This window comes from Balaenoptera borealis (genome assembly GCF_965194805.1).
Source record: "Balaenoptera borealis genome assembly, chromosome: 13".
Taxonomy (NCBI): domain Eukaryota; kingdom Metazoa; phylum Chordata; class Mammalia; order Artiodactyla; family Balaenopteridae; genus Balaenoptera; species Balaenoptera borealis.
In genome coordinates this window covers 8,081,272-8,102,166 of record NC_138870.1, presented here as the reverse complement: position 1 = coordinate 8,102,166, position 20,895 = coordinate 8,081,272, and the positions used below count along the sequence as shown (strand labels likewise).

At 39.1% G+C, this 20,895-nt stretch overlaps 1 protein-coding gene across 5 annotated transcripts in view; it reads right to left on the bottom strand.

Moving 5' to 3' along the window:
• Positions 1-579: 579 nt before the first annotated feature.
• The window catches only part of GDF3 (growth differentiation factor 3), a 148,900-nt gene continuing 128,584 nt past the window's right edge, over positions 580-20,895 (bottom strand). For 4 of the 5 annotated variants that reach the window (XM_082349231.1, XM_082349227.1, XM_082349229.1 and 1 more), the window contains 2 exons: positions 8,845-9,006; positions 580-3,675 (listed from right to left, as the gene is read on the bottom strand). In XM_082349231.1, coding sequence (XP_082205357.1) covers positions 2,849-3,675; positions 8,845-9,006 — 989 coding nt within the window. In that variant the 3' untranslated portion in view covers positions 580-2,848. Of the gene's footprint in view, positions 3,676-8,844; positions 20,828-20,895 lie in introns of those variants that run through there. The other variant, XM_082349228.1, reaches the window with a different exon arrangement.

Sequence of the window (20,895 nt, the reverse complement as noted above, 5' to 3'; positions counted from 1 at the left end):
GGCTTCTCAAAACAGAGGATACAGCTGGGACCGCAGTGGCAAAGCAAAACAACCATGGATCTTTCTTCTGTTCCATTAATTTCTTAGCTCTTAAACAAATATAATCTGAAAGTGCTTTGTAAACATGTTGGTTACTACTGTTGGCTTTGTCCCGATTGTTCCACTAACTTGTTCTGAATGATGGTTTGTCCAAAGTCATCTTCTCACTGATACCATCAGAACAGTGTTTCTCATTCCAATGACACGCTTGACAAGCTGAGTGCGTTTTTTTTTTTTTGGCAGCGCTGCGCTTATGCAGGATCTTAATTCCCTAACCAGGGATCGAACCCATGCCCCCTGCAGGGGGAACACCAAGTCTTAACCACTGGACTGCCAGCGAAGTCCCTGAGTGCATTTTAAAGATCACTTTTGGGACTTCCCTGGTGGTGCAGTGGTTAAGAATCCACCTGCCAATGCAGCAGACACGGGTTCAAGCCCTTGTCCGGGAAGATCCCACATGCCGCGGAGCAACTAAGCCCGTGTGCCACAGCTACTGAGCCTGCACTTTAGAGCCCGCGAGCCACAACTACTGAGCCTGCATGCTGCAACTACTGAAGCCTGTGCACCTAGAGCCTGTGCTCCGCAACAAGAGAAGCCACTGCAATGAGAAGCCCATGCACCGCAAGGAAGAGTAGCCCCCGCTCACCACAACTAGAGAAAGCCCGCCCACTCGCGGCAATGAAGACCAACGCAGCCAAAAATAAATAAATAAAATTAAAAAAAAAAAAGATTACTTCTGTTTGTGTTCAAGATGTGCATTTAGAGTTGTTACAATCTCTGTAGTTTCTTCTCCATTGTCCTTACAAATTGTGTATATTCACGGCTGCCCTACACCAAAGTCCTAGACAAATAGATTGCCAAGAGATTTTGTATCCACTCTACAGAAATGATTGTTAACAGTCTGTGTGAATGTCCTTAGTGTCCAATAACAGCATAATGGATAAACCAGTTGTGTAATATGCATGTAATGGATTACTATCCAGCTATGAAAAAAATCAGTTATATTCATACCCGTATCAACCTATAAGAATTTCTGAAATAATAAATTAAGAGAAAAAAAGGATTAGAAAAATACACTGCAATATTGTTTCTATAAAGTTTACATATTTGTGAAGCAACACTTTATAATGTCTATGGATCCAAATATATGTAGTAAAATTATAAAGAAATGAATGGGAAAGGTGGACACCAAACTCAGGATGGTGGTTTCATTAGGAGGATGGGAAAAGAGACTGGGAGGGTTATGCAGGCGTTTTTGCATATATTTGTAATATAGTTAAATTATAATAATCTACATTTTAAAATTTTTAAATAAAAACAAAAGATCAGGTTAAAAATGATAGCAATAATACAGGTAAGAATGGTGAGGTTGATTTAAGGTACTGACAATCGGAATTAAAGAAACGACTAAATAAAGCAGTGATTCACAGACTTTTCCTCTTCAATTCTCCAAACAAGAGAAGTAAGTGACCTCATACTTCCTGATATAACCCAAAGTATCCTACCAACTCTAGAGTTTTACATTTGAAGTCCATGTGAATTTTGCATTTTACCCCATAATTATGCATATTTGTTTTAAGATCAATATATTTTATTTAATATATGTCTTCTATTAATTATAGAAGAGTCAACTTATACTTTTAACCCTGTAATTTCATGTCTGAAATTTTTCTAAGGAGATGGGGACAAAATGTGGAGAATGATTTGTGAACAGTCATAACACTATTCCACCATGAAAATTGCAAATAACACAATGTCCAATGATAAACATTCTTTTATGTAAAATATGTATCTAAATAATTGTATATAATACAGTCATTAAATTAACTATGTAGATGTTGGTGATTTGAAAAAAATTTCCATAAGTGAATACAAGAAGATACAAAATTATATGTACGCTCTGATCTTAGCTATAGGAATCATATATAATATTCATAAAAGACCAGAAGGAAATATAGATATCAATATAGATTTCAAGTACTCTTTTGACATATTTTTCTACATTATTTTATATATATATATATTTTTTAAGTTCATTTATTTATTTATTTGGGTGCACGGGATCTTTAGTTGCGGCATGCTGGATCTAGTTCCCTGACCAGGGATCGAACCCAGGCCCCCTGCATTGGGAGTGCGGAGTCTTACCACCAGGGAAGTCCCTATATATATATATGTATATATATATTTTTTTAAGTAACACTGTTAGCATAGCATATTGAGGTCTGGCAAGGAAAGTTGATTTTATTTTATTTTTTTAAACTTTATTCTATTCTATTTATTTTTCTGCAGTTGTGCCGTGCTGCTTGTGGGATCTTAGTTCCCCAACTATGGATTGAACCTGGGCCTCGGTGGTGAAAGTGCTGAGTCCTAACCACTGGACCGCCAGGGAATTCACAAAGTAGATGACTTTAGAAAAATTGGGTATTTAGCTGCTCTGAATCTCAGCTTCTTTATCTATGAAACATAAATAATAATGTTTACCTCAAAGACCAGTGAAATATATTTATAAGGAACACACAGAATAATGCCTGCCCATAATAGGCGATCAATAAATGACTGTTTCCTTCTATCTAGAATCTAATATACTCCCATGAGCGTAATGCAGAAAATTAACTAAGATCATTAAGGCTGTGTGTGTGTGTGTGTGTATGTAAGTGTAACTTGGGACATCATTAATCACGATGGATTTTCCAAGAAGACAAATTGTAAACATAAATATACTGACAATTCAGAGCCAAAGGTCATAAGCCAGATAGTTTTATTAGAACATTTACCCCGAGAACACCCCTTCTGTTCTATTGCTGACAGTCTAGCCACACCCGCACTCATCAACTACCATGTTTTCATAATGCCGTAGAATGACATTGTCATCGTTGTCCTGATAGAGCATGGAGATGGGGGACAGCTTGGTGGGAATGCAGACAGCCTGGGGAACTGCTGGGTCAATGGCGTGCATCAGCGCTTGCATGAAAGCATAATTGGAGCTGTTGAGGGAGGTGGTCAGTGAGAAAGGACAATCTCCATGGCAGTAATTTGCCATGAAACCCTTGGGGGCGATGATCCACTTGTGCCAACCCAGGTCCCGGAAGTTGATGAACAGCTGATGACGATGGCAGAGGTTCTTGCAAGAAGCCTTAGAGGCAGGGATGGCTGCTCTCCTTTTGCGGGTAGGAGGGGGGCACTGCTCAGGGTTGAGGGTGACCACCAACAGGGAAGCGTGAAGAGAACGTCTCAGTCTGGCGCAGGTGTCCTCAAGCTGAAAATTCACCCCAGAGGCTCTACCTCCTTTGACCAGTATCTCTAGGAACAAACCTAAGATCTTTTGGGGGCAATTATTCCTCTTAGCCACATCCAACAGATTGAAGTGAAGGACACCTTGAGGCCACGGTACTGACTGCAGTGCGAACAGTTTACCTGTCTTTGGGGTGGCCTGGCCCCGCACGTGTGGCTCCTGGACCAGGGACAGAGCCAATTCCAGTTCTGGTCCCAGGTTATAGTAAGTGTTGGGCCCCAAGTCCAGGCCCAGCTGGGCCATTGTTAACTGCTCCTCATCTTTAATCGCAGACAGGTTAAAGGAGAGGAGCTTCTGTAGGCGGGAGCAGGCTTGGGAAAGGCTCTCAGAGTAAAGGAAGAAACCTAGATGGGGACAGAGAGATGTGAGTCACCTCCACCTGTGTGATGTAACATGTCAAATGTTGTATGTATATCCACATATACAAAACAAGGGCAGGAAATTCTCAGCCATACTTAAACTCTGCCATTTGGGAGGATTTGTTTCTCTCACTCCTCATTTATGGCCAGAGGTTCTTATCTTCATATTGCAGGTCCCCAAGGGATCCTGAATAGAATTTAGAAGGTCTATAATCTTGGATGGGAATAAGAATCACATCTTTATCTTCACGAAACTCTAAGTGACATTTAGCATTTCTTTCAATTATGAATATAGGCAACAAATCCCAATAATATTGTAAGGGCCTATGACACTGTTACCAATAAAAATCATAGGTATGTTCATATATTAAGTTGTTGCAAATAGCTTAAAATAACATTTATGCTCGAACTACTTTGAATTGATGGTATAGTCCCTTCTTTAGATCTTGTTATTTGTTGCATGAATAAAACATCATATGCATTACTATACACACATTCTTTTTTTTTAAATTAATTAATTAATTAATTAATTTATTTATTTATTTATGGCTCTGTTGGGTCTTCGTTTCTGTGCGAGGGCTTTCTCTAGTTGCGGCAAGCGGGGGCCACTCTTCATCGTGGTGCGCGGGCCTCTTCACTATCGCGGCCTCTCTTGTTGCGGAGCACAGGCTCCAGACGTTCAGGCTCAGCAATTGTGGCTCACGGGCCTAGTTGCTCCGCGGCATGTGGGATCTTCCCAGACCAGGGCTCGAACCCGTGTCCCCTGCATTGGCAGGCAGATTCTCAACCACTGCGCCACCAGGGAAGCCCCACACATTCATTTTTAAAATATTTCTATAAATGTATTTCAGGATTTAATTGATTTCTTTTAAAATTCTAACTATTGTATCTTAGGCATATAAACCTTTTTCTGAGAAGGAGTTCATTGGCTTCAACTGCCAGCTAAAGGGACCTATGGCACAAAAACGTTTAAGAACGTCCTACGCTGTCAGGTGTTGTAACCACTTAGATTTACTTCAAAACAAACACCTGTCATCCAGCCAAGGCTGGCCCTCTGGAGCTCCCTTATGTTTCATCCTTAGGTAATTCTTATCTAAAGCCCACAGTTTTCAATGTCAATAATTTCTAGTCTTATACTTTTGAATACTTCTCCCACTTCACTGGAAATTGAGATGCAATGTGATTCTTCAATTTCTCCACATGGACCCCCTTCTCTGTATCTTTTGAAAATGTGCTGAACGCTCCCTGTTTTCAAAGCTAATGTCTCTGCTTAGATTTTCAAACATCACCTACTCCTCTAGGAAAAGGCCCAATAGAGGATACATTTACCCTTTGGTTTATTTGTTTGTTTGTTTTGCATCTTCAATTTCTCTCTCTCCACAAATAACTTCTTTGACCTGATGCCACCATTTTGTTTGGTAGGGTGGCTCTACCCTAAGAGCTTTTCTAAGGTCATTCATCTTGTGGAGAAATTACAATGGAAACCCAGGTATTCTAACCATTCCACCACAATGCCTCTTCACGCTCATTTAAAAAACAACAAAATTAAAAAGCATTTAAAATTACCCAGGTTCCTGTTCAAGTCTACTGTATCATCTCTCCGTTTCTTTTCATCGACCATCTTCTTAAAAAGATTAGTCTATGTTTGCTGTCTCTGCTGCTTACCATATATTCTTGCTGTTGTCCAACTCTCTTACCCTTACTGGTCCGCTGAAATAAACATCTTTAAGTGTTGACTAACTAGCAAATGCAGGGATGTTTTCACAGTGCTTATCCTTCTCAACCTCTCTAACAGTTGATCTCTCCTGTTCACGGCTTTAATTCTAACATATTAGTCTCACTTTTTACTCTTATCGCTAAATCACATTCCTTAGGCGTGAAAAAAAACCCCCAAAAGACAGAGAGGAAACAATGAACAGATTTGAAAACATGAAAATAAAAAACTTCTATACTCAAAAGACATCATTAACAAAATTAAAATCAGAAAGAACAACCAAGAATACTTGTAATATGTCTATAAAGAGCTTTTACAAATGATTAAGAGGCCTCACAAATCATTAAGGAAAAGAATCCTCAATAGGAAAAGGGTCATAATGTATAAATAATGTATACATTATTTAATGTATAAATTTGAAAATTTAATGTATAAATTTTCAAATAATAATACAATTATTTGAAAAATAAAAATGAATGATTCACATTTTAAGATAACAAACATGATAAATATAGTCAACACTGCTGTATGTCGTGTATAAAAGAGTAAGTAAATTCTAAGTTTTTAGCACAAGGAAAAAATTTTTTTTCTATTTCTGTAACTTTGTATCTATCTGAGACAGTGGATGTTCGCTATACTTGTTGGGTTTGTTGTTGTTGTTGTTTTGGCTGCACAGCACGGCTTGTGGGATTTTAGTTCCCCAATCAGGGATCGAACCTAAGCTATGGCAGTGAAAGCGCCAAGTCCTAACCACTGGACCGCCAGGGACTTCCCTCACTATACTTATGGAGATAATTGTTTTGTGATATACGTAAATCAAATCATTGTGCTGTACACCTTAGACTTATACAGCACTGTATGTCAATTATATCTCAATAAAGCTGGAAGAAAAAAAGACTATATTCTAAGTCTTAAATAAATAAGCAAATAAATAAATGATTCATTATCCATTTGAAAGGGCATCATTCCACCTTATTAAAGAAACATATTAAAACAACGAGATCATGTTTTGCTACCAGATTAACAAAAATTAAAAGCTAAAAGAGTGTTGTTACCTAATGGCCAGCCAGTGCAGCATGGGTAAGTCCACTGTCACATACGAACAGAATAAAATCCTATACAGCAATGAAAATGAACTACAAATACACACAACATGGATAAATCTCACAAATGTAATGTTGAGTGAAAGAAGCCAGACACGAAAATGGATACATTCCACAGTTCCACTTACATGAAGTTCAAAAACAGGCAAAACTAATATGTAATGTTAGATGTCAGGAGATCAGTTACCCTTGTAGAGAAGTAGTGATTTACCGAAGGGGGCATGAAAGATCCTCTGGGGTGCTGGTCATGTACTGTTTCTTGATCTGTGTGCTAGTTATTCTGCAAAACTTCACTGAGCTGTTCTGTACAATTTATGCACTTTTCTGAATGTACACTTTACTTCAATAAGTTTCTATTTTAAAGAGACTACTGTCAAAGTTAAGTGAGAATTCTCACACACTCAATGTGGAGTATAAATTTTAAAGGATATTTGCTGTACATCAAAAGTATAAATGTAAAAAAAAAAAAAAACAGTATAAATGTGCCTACTCTTTGATACAACAATCCCCTTCTAAGAACTTATCCAGGGAAATAATAGAAAAAGTGAAATAGAAAAAGCACGCACACACACGCAAAATGGATATAAAGCTGCACTATTTATAATATGTTTATGTTCATCAACAGGGCATCAGTTACATAAATTGTAGCATGTCTACACAATGGAATATCATATAACCATTAAAACAGGGATAAGTTGACTATATGTTCTGACTTGAACGAAATGTTCATAATATTGGAGGAATGTATAGTATGATCCCATTTATAAAAAAATATTACAAGTTTATATTATATATATGCAAAGAAGAAAAGTCTGGAAGAATATACATCAACTATTAATGGTGGTTTTCTCTAGGGGGAGCATTAGGGAGGAGTGATAATGAGATCGTGTCCTTTTCCTGTACCGTTAGATAGAATTTTGATCATCACAAAAATTAAAAGTTTTTTTTTTTCTATGGTGGAGGGAAGGAAGTAGCCTCAGCTATTTCCTACTCTCTCCTTGGAAAACCTTTCATACCAGCTCCCCTCACCTCTTAACCTTCCTCCAGGAATTGTCCCTGAAGCCCCATCCCCAAGGCGACTAACGTGACACTTAGCACAATGTATGGAAGTCATCTGTTTGTTGATGTGTCTTCTATAAACTCTTAAAAAGCTGACTTTATCATTCATCTCTGTACTCTCATGGTCTTACACAGCTGCCGGCACTTAGTAGGCATCCAATAAATGCTTCTTGGACTCAAATCTTATTTCCAGTTGCTGTAAAACTAACCAACCAGGGCTCTCAATTCCTCCCACCTCAACCACCTGGGAGGCTATATAGAAATGGAGATTACAACACCCATCTCTGCTTTGAATAAGAATCGGGTGGGGGGCACTTCCCTGGTGTCGCAGTGGTTAAGAATCCGCCTGCCAATGCAGGGGACACGGGTTTGAGCCCTGGTCCAGGAAGACCCCACATGCCGTGGAGCAACTAAGCCCGTGTGCCACAGCTACTGAGCCTGCGCCCTAGAGCCCGTGAGCCACAACTACTGAGCCCACGTGCCACAGCTTCTGAAGCCCGCGCGCCTAGAGCCCGTGCTCCGCAACAAGAGAAGCCACCACAATGAGAAGCCTGTGCGCTGCAATGAAGAGTAGTCCCCCCTCGCCGCAACTAGAGAAAGCCTGCGCGCAGCAACGAAGACCCAACACAGCCAAAAATAAATAAATAAATTTTTTTTTAAAGCAAAGAATCGGGTGGGGGCGTGAGGGTCAGGAACTAGGCTGGAGAATCAACTTTTAACAGTTGATCTGGGTAATTTTTGGTGGGTGGTCAGTTTGGCAAATTATTGAATTATCTGAAGGGTATGACAATGGCATATATTATCGCCTTGTATTTACAAATCAAGAATAGCCTTTTCTACCCATCAAAAGTAATGGGGAGGTGTGGAGCTGGAAGCAAAAGTCCCGGGCAAACTGAGCTCAGAGGACCAGGATGAGTAAATTTTGGGCTCAGGAGTGGGAGACTGAGCCCTAATTCCACCCTCACACCTCCACCTAAATTGTAGCACAAAGCTGTTGATTCAGAAAAAACCATTTTGAATCCTGGCTTTGTTCACACACTAGCTGTATGATCTCGAATATGTTACAGGTTATCTACTGTCTGAGCCTCAATTTCCTTATTGTTAAAAACTTGATAAGAATACCTGCCTTCCTCTCAGGACAGTGGTTGGGATAAAGTAAGATAAAATGTGTAAATTACCAGTACGTGGCCGTCCATGAACCCCTCGGTAATTGTTACTTCCCCTTTATTCCTTTCTTCACACCAGATTCATCTCTAGGAAAGACTCCAATGTCCTCACCTTGATCTGAGAGAAGTCGGAGTATGTTCCCACTGACACCCAGCTCCTTCACGTAGCACAAGTCTTGAGAGACGCCGGTAGTTGCCGCTGCCTCTTGATCCTGGAAAATTCTCTTCAAGATGGAAGGCACAGGTTGGAACTTCTTGGGTGAAGGCTCTTTGTCTAAGCCCAGAGATTGGAGAAAGACATGTTCTTGGAATTGGAATGACTGGCCCAAGGCCAGGATTAACAGGAGGCCTAGAGCCAAGCCTGGCAGTGAAGGAAACATGGCCCCTGAGCCGAGGTGAAGCTGGCTAGTGGGGCTGCAGAGAGCTCTAGCGCCTAACTGCCCAGCAATTCAGGTGCTGCTAATTTATCTGATGTAAGATAATCAGGTGTGAATTGCTCTCTTCCCAGCTCCTCAAAGGCAATTGGATACAAAAGGACAGATTTTTTTTTTCTCTTCCCCACCTCTGCTCTCCCAGAAAAAAATTCACAAAAGAAAGATTACCCACGCATGGACCTAACTCTACAACAATCTGAGATTTGTCAGCAGTAGACTGAGTGGAAAGGAGATACACATTTATTCTTTTAACAAACATTTATTAAGCATCTATTATGTGCAAGGCGCTGAGATGGGTGCTAGGAACATATTATTAGTAATTGAAAGTCTTGTCATTCATAGTCTAATTAGACAAATACACAGGTAGAGTTCTACTAAACTATAGCCACAGCCAGGTGGAAAACCAAACCGGGGAGGGAAAACCCCTCCTGGGGAGGTTGATCTACACTCCCCATCTGTTTTCAGCTCTAGGACTGAATTTTGTTCCACTAACTTTGACCTTCCTGATTAAAAGTCAGAAATCAGACTGGCTGGGTAATTCTGGTTCCAGTACTTATTAGCTCTGTGACATTGGACATTCCTCAATTTTGTTTTCTCAACTGAAAAGAAAAACCTGCCTTCTAATTTGCCATAGGAATCTGATAAGATGATGTGTTTAAAGTGCTCGGCACAGAGCCTGCCAAAAGGTAGGCACACACAGTGTTCACGGTGGAGAAAACTTCAAAGCTTAGCAGACATTTTTCAGTAAGACATTCAGGGCTGAAGGAACTACACGTGTAAAGGCAAATAGGTTATTGAGCAGTCTAAACAAGGCAGCATACATCAATTTCTGTTTTGGTTCTTTGTTTTGTTTTGGCCAAACCATTATAAGATTTTTCAAATGCTATAGAAGAATTAGCTTGTTTGTCACCCAAATAATTTTCAAGCTTTTTGAGAACAGACACTTTATCATTTTACATTATTTTATACCACCTATTTTTTTATCTTGATAAATTTTATTACTGCAGTATTTGTAGATGGAAAGAGTATATATAGATATATATTTTGATTGCCTTTCATTTTTATAAACAGTAAGCAACTGTTTTATGAAAATTTATCATTTGAACCTTTTAAATGGAGAGTGGTGGGAAGGGGGGCGGTTTCTAGTGTCATGAATGATTTGGGGTCACAAATCATTGCCCTGAAATTATAACCATTCATAAACTCAAACCCTTTACATCAGGCTCTCTGAATCTTGGTCAGTTTCTCTCCCACCTATTTTTTTTTTTTTTTTGGCTGCATTGGGTCTTCGTTGCTGTGAGCGGGGGCTACTCTTAGTTGCAGCGCGCAGGCTTCTCATTGCGGTGGCTTCTCTTGTTGCAGAGCACAGGCTCTAGGCACATGGGCTCAGTAGTTGTAGCATGCGGGCTCTAGAGCGCAGGCTCAGTAGTTGTGGCACACAGGCTTAGTTGCTCCGCGGCACGTGGGATCCTCCCGGACCAGGACTCGAACCCGCATCCCCTGCGTTGGCAGGCGGACCCTCAACCACTGCACCACCAGGGAAGCCCTGGCAAGCGGATTCTTAACCACTGCACCACTAGGGAAGCCCAAAAGATTATTGTTAATTAAAGAAAAACAGGGACTTCCCTGGCGGTCCAGTGGTTAAGACTCCAGGCTTCCATTGCAGGGGGGTGTGGGTTCGATCCGTTGTTGGGGAACTAAGATCCCGCATGCCATGTGGCACGGCCAAAAAAAAAAAGAAAGAAAAAAAAAAAGAACAGACATCTCAAGTTAATGAAGTTAGCACTCGCCTCTGTATGGGAAGATGCAAGAGTCTGAGTTCATTTAAATCATTCCTTGAATACGAGCATGGCCATTTTTTAAACAGAATATGAATGGCCTGAGATATCATGAAGGGTCTCACTTTCTTTCCCTATAAAATTATAGCATTAAATTTGACCTTCTTTAAGGGTTCTACAAACAAAAACACTATAATTCTAGGGGAGTGGGGAGGGGCAATACAGGGGTGGGAGAGTGGGAGGTACAAACTACTGGGTATAAGACAGGCTCAAGGATGTATTGTACAACACGGGGAATATAGCCAATATTTTGTAATAACTGTAAATGGAAAGTAACCTTTCAAAATTGTATAAAATAAAAAAAAATTTTTAATTAAAAAATAAAACACACAAAAAACAAAACAAACAAACAAAAAACATTGTAATTCTGGACTTTCAGCCCTAATTAGAAAATCAAAAGCAAGACAATATGGCTAAATATTATAGAACCAGTTCTGAAGTCATGGACTTGGATTAAAATCTCAGCTCTATCACTTACTGGCAGTGAGGTCCTAGAAAAATTGTTTCTCTGGCCTTTGGTTTTCTAATCAATAAAATGAGAAATATATCAGTTCAACAGAATTATTGTGATCACAAGCATAAAAAATATTCAACTTCAATCATAAAAAGAAGCAAATTAAGCAATATGGATGGACCTAGAGAGTATCATACTAAGTGAAGTAAACCACACAAAGACAAATATCATACGATATCACTTATATGTGGAATCTAAAATATGGTACAAATGAACTTATTTACAAAACGGAAACAGGGGATTCCCTCTCAGTGCAGTGGTTAGGACTCTACCCTTCCAATGCAGGGGCACGGGTTCAATCCCGGGTTGGGCAACACCAGCCATTCAGTGTGGCCAAAAACAAAACAAAACAAACAGAAAAAACAAAACAGACTCACAGACATAGAAAATAGAAAAGAAACTTATGGTTACCAAAGAGGGGAAGGGGAGTTTGGGATTAGCAGATACAAACTACTATATATAAAACAGATAAACAACAAAGTCCTACTGTATAGCACAGGGAACTATAGTCAATATCTTGTAATAACCTATAATGGAAGAGAATATTAAAAAGAATATACATATGTATATATATACAACTGAATCATTTGCTGTACACCAGAAACTAACGCAACTATACTTCAATCTAAAAAAAAAAAAGGAGAGAATTTATAAATGAAAGAAGCAAATTAAAATTGGGATTGATGTATATACACTAATATGTATAAAATAGATAACTAATAAGAACCTGCTGTATAAAAAAATAAATTAAATAAAATTCAAAAAAAAAAGAAGCAAATTAAAGCAATACAATGTCTGTCTATCCAATTAGCAAAGTGAAAAAAAGATGAGGAAGCAAGGAAACAAACATTATTACACTCAGCTCTGATGTATACATTAATATAACATACCTAGAATAAAAGTTTGCAAATATATTATAAGTTTTAAAACTATTGTGTCCTTCTCATATGAGGTAACTAGAGTAGTCAAATTCATAGTGACAAAAGTAGAATGGTGGTTACAGGGATTGGGGGAGGAGAGAATGGGGGATGGGGAGTTACAGTTTAATGATATAGAGTTTTTGTTTTGCAAGATGAAAACAGTTCTGGAAATGGCTGGTGGTTATGGTAGCACAATGTGAATGTACCTACTGCCACTGGACCATACACTTAAGAATGATTAAACAATAAATTTTATATTATGTGCATTTTACCAAAATTTTTAAAAATAAATTTTTAAAAATGCTCATGCACTTTGTTCAGAAATTCCACTTTTAGAATATTCTTCTTTTTTTTTTTTTGGCAGTGCCATGCAGCATTTTAGTTCCTCAATCAGGGATCAAATCTGGGCCCACAGCAATGAACACACCGCATCCTAACCACTGGACCGCCAGGGAATTCCCCTACAATGTTATTCTTAGCCACCAGAATATAAACTACAAAAGGGCAGGGACAGATGATGGGTACTTGATAAATATTTGTTGAGTGAATTAAGTAATGAGAGTGGACAAAGAATTACAAATGTATTCATTTTAGTATTATTTACTATAGAGAAAACTTAAAAACAACCTAACTGTACAATAGTAAACGCATTGCAGAACATTCATAAGTTTTATTATTACTCAGCCATACATAACGTTGTAAAAGAATACATAATAGCGTGAAAACTAATCCATGAAAAACTCATCCTTGGGAATTCCCTGACAGTCCAGTGGTTAGGACTCCACACTCTTACTACTGAGGGCCCGGGTTCAATCCCTGGTTGGGGAACTAAGATCCCACGAGCCATGTGGCACAGCCAAAAAAGAAATAAAAAAAGAAAAACTTATCCTTAGTAATTTAAGCAAAAAAAAAAAAAAATATATATATATATAGAAAATAATCCAATTTTATAAAAATGTGTACAGAAAAAAAATTTGGAAAGATTGATATCAATACATTAACAATTGCTATTTCTTAGTAATCTTTTTGGTAAATTTCTATATTTTTCAAATTTTTATAATAAATGTTTTTTTAATTTTATTATCAGCGAAAAGTTACTTAAACAACATAGTCTTGACCACCAAAGCACAAAGTGATTTGGATGCTGCTGGCAGTCAGTGAACAAATATTTACTGAGTGTCTAAAAAAACTGTTGTAAGTATTAGGGACATAGAAGTTGCAAAACAAAGTCCCGTAGGTAAAGAAATATTTTAAGAACTAAGGAGAACTTCAAACAAATAACGAAGTTTCTCCAACCCTGATGTTCTACCTCACTCACACCCTCCTACTGACATTTGTACATATATGAGCTCCTTTTCCTGTAATAAAAAGACCTGGGGTTTTTTGTTTTGTCTTGTTTTTTGTCTTTTAACCTTTTCTAACTCAGCTGAATTGTGGACACATCCTCCATCCTCTCTAAACATGATAGCAAGCCATAGCGTTAGTGTGGACATAGAAAAGTTGAGAAGACTCTTCAGGAATTAAGGAAAAGTCATTGAGATTTCTCATACTAATTATAACCCACACCCTGGTGACCATGCACACGTCTCTTAGTAGTCTTTAGAGAAGAGAGGAATGATGCAGCAATGAGGGATTACCCAAATAAATAGAGTATAAATTTGCTGAGGGCACCTGCAAAGCCAGCACACTAAAAATAAATTTTCAGAAAGAAAATTTTTAAAATTGAGGTAGACATCAAGAAAAAAAATTAGAGATTTTTCACTTCCTTAGATGTATTTTACTATTAAGTATATTATTTATTTATTTATAATTATTTTTGGTGGGTGGGCAATTAGCAAGAACTATAGTCTGAGTAGGAGTAGTTAGGGGACATTAGGAGAAAAATTCAAAAGGTCCACAGGGTTAATATTTGTAGCATGCTTTGTGTGTTTGTTTTGGCCGCGCAGCGTGTGGGGTCCTAGTTCCCAGACCAGGGATGGAAACTGTGACTCCTGCAGTGGAAGCTCCGAGTCCCAACCACTGGACTGCCAGGGAAGCCCCTGTAGCATATCTTACATCCTGTTAAAACCTCATTCTTGGCATTTAACAGCTTGAGCATTTTATCTCATTACCAAAACAAAACAATAATGAATAAAATCCCTTAGAATCACCCTAATGACTATGTAATAATATCACTTTGTATTAATATACCATTTTTCACTCATTTAGGAATGTTTCTTTTAATCTTTAGACACTAAATAATTATGCCTTTAACTGCATTTCATGACATGACAAATTAAATTCTATCTGCATTTCATATTATGTTCTTACTAAGTTATGTCTAATTATCAATTCAACGTACATAAAAACTGTTAAGGGCCTTAATTCTTCGGGATAAACTGTTTTAGATAATTTATCAATTTATACGCCCAGAAGTAGTGAACGAGAGTTTAGTTTTAATAACTCTGGCTGGCCTTGGATATTCTCTTTCCTTCTTTCACTTTTTAAGATGAGAAGTAACTGATATATCCTTTATATCTTCATTTGGACTTTTTTTTTTTCTTTTTCTTTTTTTTTTTTCGCTGCGCTGCATGGCATGTGGCATCTTAGTTCACCGACCAGGGACTGAACACTTGCCCCCTGCAGTGGAAGCGAGAGCCCTTACCACCGGACCGCCAGGGAATTCCCTGGACTTCTTTAATTACTAAGGTTGATTTATTTTTAAGCCATTTGTACCTTTTCTTAGAAATGTACATTTCTGTTGTTCACATTATTTTGGACTATAGCAAATACATTTTTTCTTTAAAAAAGAAAAAGGAAGGACTTCCCTGGCGGTCCAGTGGTTAAGACTCTGCACTCCCAATGCAGGGGGCATTGGTTCGATCCCTGGTCAGGGAACTAAGATCTTGCATGCCACCTGGTGTGGTCAAAAAAATTAATAAATAAATAGAAGAAAAAGGAACATTTTCAGTAATGGTCAGAATCAGGTAATCAGAAACTCCTAGTGCAGGGTTTTGCACCTCCTGTGTGATGATCACAAATTGAGGTTTAGATGTTCTGCTGAGATCTCTAGGCACAGTCACCTCAAATGTACACTACTCAATATTAAAGCCTCCTGATCCAAAATCTACTCCAAGTGTGGGCTGTAAACCTATGCCTATCTGCAAATTGTTACTTGAGGACACCAGTGCAGAAAACAAGAGTAAATATTAAGGAATGTTTAGAGCAATTTGACAAAGTAATGTTATATCAGATGAATCCATTATTTTTCAGTGGGGCTTGATTTTGTATGTTTTTAAATTTTAATTTCTAGTAATTTTTCAATTTTATCTTATAAGTATTTTGGTCCATGATTGGAGATTAAAACAACAAGCTAAACCTTCACCATAGACAGGTTGAGAAGCACTATTCTAAATTCTTTTCTTTTCACTCAGTGTATTAGTTTCTTATTGCTGCTATAAAAAATTACCACAAATTTAGCGTCTTAAAACAACACAAATTATTATCTTACAGTTCTGGAGGTTAGAAGTCTGAAACAGGTCTTAATGGGTTAAAATCAAGGTATAGCTTAGAGCTGTGTTCTTTCTGGAGGCCCTAGGGGAGAATCTGTTTCCTTGCCTTTTCCAGCTTCTAGTGTATGTCTACGTTCCTTGGCTAGTGACCTCTTTTTCCATTTTCAAAGCGAGCAGAATAACATCCTCAAATAGCTCTGACTCTGATCTCCTTTATCACTTGTAATTACTTTTGTGATTACATCACCTCAATAGAGGATAATCTTCCCGTCTCCAGATCCTTAACTTAATTGAATTGATAAGGTCCCTTTGGCATATAAGGTAACATATTCACAGGTTTGGGGGTTTAGGATATGGACATCTGTGGGGTGGGGGGTAGCTATTCAGCCAACTAGTTTTAGCCTCCAAAGCCACATTCTTAAATCCACCTTCAGAGAGCAATAGGGGTTCTTGGTTACACCAGACAGACTTGTTTTCCACAAATACACATGTCAGACCATGGTCCAAGTGGTAAGTAATTAAGTGATTAGGTTCTGGATGTAAACAAACAAATAAAATCTCTGTTGATTTTCATGAATTTTACTGTCTTAGGTGCTACCCATCAAATCATCTAAAATCACTTTATCTGTTTGCCCGTCTGGAAAAAGTTGACAAGTAATACCACAGAAAGATATCACATTACTACCATGTAACCCAAAGTCAAAGAGTTGTGAAACTCTATCAGAATTTACCACATTTTATCACCATTTTCAAGGGGTTTTGTGTGTGTGTGTGTGTGTGTCAATTATTAAAGACAACGTTTTGTGTTTTATCAGCTACCACCGTTTGTTATCAGCAGCAAGACCTCTCTGCAGCAGTTGGTAACCACACCATTCACGTTCTTTCTGGTAGAGCTACAGTCAGCTCTGTCCTCAGCATTGTTCTCTCCATTCATTGCGATTCCTTTCAGTTTGAAGTTTTTTCTTTTTCCAGGACCGGCAGCCCTAAATAAGGCAGTAACTATCAGCTGACGTTTAGATTTTGGGTTGTTTTTTTTTTTAAGCAATTTTCACAATTATGAACAATCCTGGAGTAGACCACACATCATTTCATATGTTTGACTTTAGTGTAAATGCCTAGAAGTAGGATTTTCACGGGAATACTTGCAGTTGTTTTATAAATCCTGTATAAGGCTAATATTTTGACATATAATCTAAAAGGTTCTTCTAGGGAATTCCTTGGCAGTCCACTGGTTGGGACTCTGCGCTTTCACTGCTGAGGGCTCAGGTTCAATCCCTGGTCGGGGAACTAAGATACCGCAAGCCACGTGGCTTGGTCAAAAAAATAATCAATCAATTAATTAATTAATTAATTAAAGAATTAAAAGATGTTCTTCTAAAAGGTTGTACAACTTACATCCTGTGGTGGGGGATATTAACTAGATGCAATGGTAGCCTCCAAATACACTACCAGTCATGCCATCCAAGAGGCTGTAGAAGTGAAAGGCTCACAAACCAAATGAAGGTGCTCAAACGGCATTTCTCAAATCAATTTGAAACACAGTGAGAATCAAGGGAAAAGAGATGGAGTGGGTTAACGTACTTAAAATGAGGTGTAAAGTAGAGTGGAAGGACCATGCTACCTGACGCCTGGGTTATTCAACGTTCGTGTCTTGTCTCTCACTGCCCCTCTCTGCCACATCAGCATTTTCCACTGATGTATATTTATGAGGACCAGAGTTGAGTTTTGAACAAGGGGGCACAGCAGATGCCTGGAACGTCATATACCTGCTCTGTCAGAGAGATACAGGAGCAAGTACATCTGCCCACAGCTATGACTGCCACTTAGCCTGCTAGGGCAGAGCACAGGTGGGAACAGGATGGAAACATAACGAGTGTCATCAATGGGTTACCAGTTGGGGGATGACATAGCTGTCAGCCTAGAGTTGGCATGACTTCTATGCGTACTTGACCTTTCCATCCCCTTCAACTATAAGTACCACTTTTGGTTTTTATTTTTCATTTTTTTTCTTTTTGGCCACACCGTGAGGCATGGGATCTTAGTTCCCTGACCAGGGATCAAACCCATGTCCCCTGCAGCGGAAGCGTGAAGTCCTAACCACTGGACTGCCAGGGAATTCCCTATAAGTACCACTTTTGTTTGTTCCATCATATATTCCATTTTTTCCATCATCTTTAATATGTCTTATAGGTTACTAACTTACTCATATTTAGTGTATCTAATGAATTCTGTGTCTCAGGAGCCTCTTACTTATGCATTAGGTATATTAACACTTCCAATGAGTGCTGTCCACATCTCATCAGCTACTATAAGTCATATACATATACTTAAGTTATATACTATATACTATTTATAAGTTGCTATCTGGTGATGAGTTTCATGACACAGTACTCCAAAATATGTCACCTTGGCCATATTGAATGTTGTAAGCTAAAGAAATCTGAGAAAAGAGCAGGGAATTTCCTGGCAGTACAGTGGTCTGGACTCCACACTTTCACTGCCAAGGGCCCGGGTTGAATCCCTGGCTGGGGAATTAAGATTCCACTAGCCGTGCGGAGTGGCCAAAACAAAAAAAGCTAAGGGCAGAAGCAGGAAGGTCACTCTGACCTTCCCCCACCCTTCTTTCCTGAAATAGGTCGTAAGACCCTCATGTTAGAAATGCCCTCTCTAGACCCAGAGGAGAGGGGCATCCTTATCTCCGATGACAAAGGAACACCCAGAAGAATCCTAACAGGCCTTGTTAAATTCCCCCAGTTTCCTATACTGACCTCATACTCCTTAACTTATCTTATTTCTACAGGACTGCCCTCAAACTTAGCATAAAAATACTCAGGTCTAATGGTTTCTTTGGGTCTTCATTTCCTTATGAAGACTCTCGTGTCACATGAAACTTTTTTTTTTTTTGGTCTCCTTGTGAGGCATGCAGGGATCCCCCATCCAGAGATCCAACCCGTGTCCTCTGCAGCGGAAGTGCAGAGTTCTAACTACTGGACCGCCAGGGAGTTCCCTCACATGAAACATTGATTTATAAATTTGTATGCTTTTCTCCTGTTAATCTGTCTTTGTCAGTTTAATTTTAAGACACAGCCAGAGACCATAAGAGTTTCAAGGAAAACTTTTCCTCCCCTATACTGTGCTTAAGACTCTTATCAGTTCTGTTTGTCTTTATTGTAATATGACACGTCAATATTCTCAAATAATACAGCAGTCATTGCAGAGCCCTCTAACACTAAGTACCATTTTTCCCCACCACACAAAATGTGTTTCACCAGTATTATTTTTGTTTTTCCTAATCCATTAGGGAGAAATGCATAATTGTTTTTACTTAATATACTGAACTTTTAACATAATTCACAATTTTTCATATGCTTCATGGCTATTTAAACTTCTTTTAGAAATATTTTTGCCCATTTTTCACTTGGATTATTCATCTGTTAAAATTTAAATTGAGGGGACTTCCCTGGTGGCACAGTGGTTCAGAATCTGCCTGCCAATGCAGGGGACACGGGTTCGAGCCCTAGTCCGGTAGGATCCCACATGCTGCAGAGCAACTAAGCCCGTGTGCCACAACTACTGAGTCCACGTGCCACGACTACTGAAGCCTGCGCGCCTAGAGCCCGTGCTCCACAACAAGAGAAGCCACTGCAATGAGAAGCCCGTGCACCACAAAGAAGAGGAGCCCCCGCTCACCGCAACTAGAGAAAGCCCGCGCACAGCAACAAAGACCCAATGCAGCCAAAAATAAATAAATAAATAAATTTATTTAAAAAATTTTTTTTTAAATTGAGGAACAATTAAAAGACTCTTTGCATCCCTATTGCTTATTCCAAGTCACCACTTAGCAATCTCCTTTCTCTTCAACCTCACCCATCTTCCCTCTTCACTGGATCCTTCCTAGCAGTATACAAACATGTGTTATTTTTCCCATCTTAAATCTTTTTTTTTTTGGCCGTGCCCCGAGGCTTGCAGGATTTCAGTTCCCCAACCAGGGGTTGAACCTGGGCCACAGCAATGAAAGCGCCAAATCCTAACCACTAGGCCACCACGGAACTCCCCCATCTTAAAATTTTTTTAAAAAAATATTTATTATTTATTTATTTTTGGCTGCATCGAGTTCTAGTTGCGGCACGCCTGCTTCTCTCTAGTTGTGCCCTGCGCGTTTTCTCTCTTCTAGTTGTGGCACGGGCTCCAGAGGGTGTGGGCTCTGTAGTTGCGGCACATGGGCTCTCCATTTGTGGCCCGAGTGCTCAGTAGTTGCTGTGCGTGGGCTTAGTTGCCCCGCGGCACATGGGATCTTAGATCGAACCCACATCCCCTGCATTGTAAGGCGGAATCTTTACCACTGGACCACCAGGGAAGTCCCCCCAAGTCTTAAAATTTTTAAAGGGCTTTTAAAAAAGTCTTTTAACCTTATGTCCCACGTCACCCATTTATCCATTTCCTGCTCCCTTTTGCAGAAAACTTCTGGAAATAATTGATTACATCTGCTGTCTCCAATTCTTATTCTTTCATCCTACAGCACTGCCATTGTCCAGGTCACCAGTGACGTTCATATTGCCAAATCCCATACCTCGTTCTCAACCTTCATCTTATTTTACCCTCAGCAGCGCTGACACAGCCCATTACTTCCACTTTCTACACCTTCTTGGCTCCCAGGAAAGCGCCCTCTCTCCGTTTACGGCCTATCTCACTGGTCACTCATTCTCAGGCCCCTTTTTGGTTCTTCTTACTGGTCTCTTAGATTTGGGGTGTCCCAAACCTCGGTCCTCAGATCTCTTTTCTTCCTAAGTACGTTCACTATCTTGGTGATCCCATCTAGTCTATGGCTTCAGGTACCGTTTATATGCTAAAGACTTCCAAATTTATACATCTAGCTCAGATCTTCTCTAAATCCTGGAACCATTACTTAGTTGTCTACTCATCTCCTCTTGTATATCCAAAAAAAATCTTATAAGTTTATATTGTC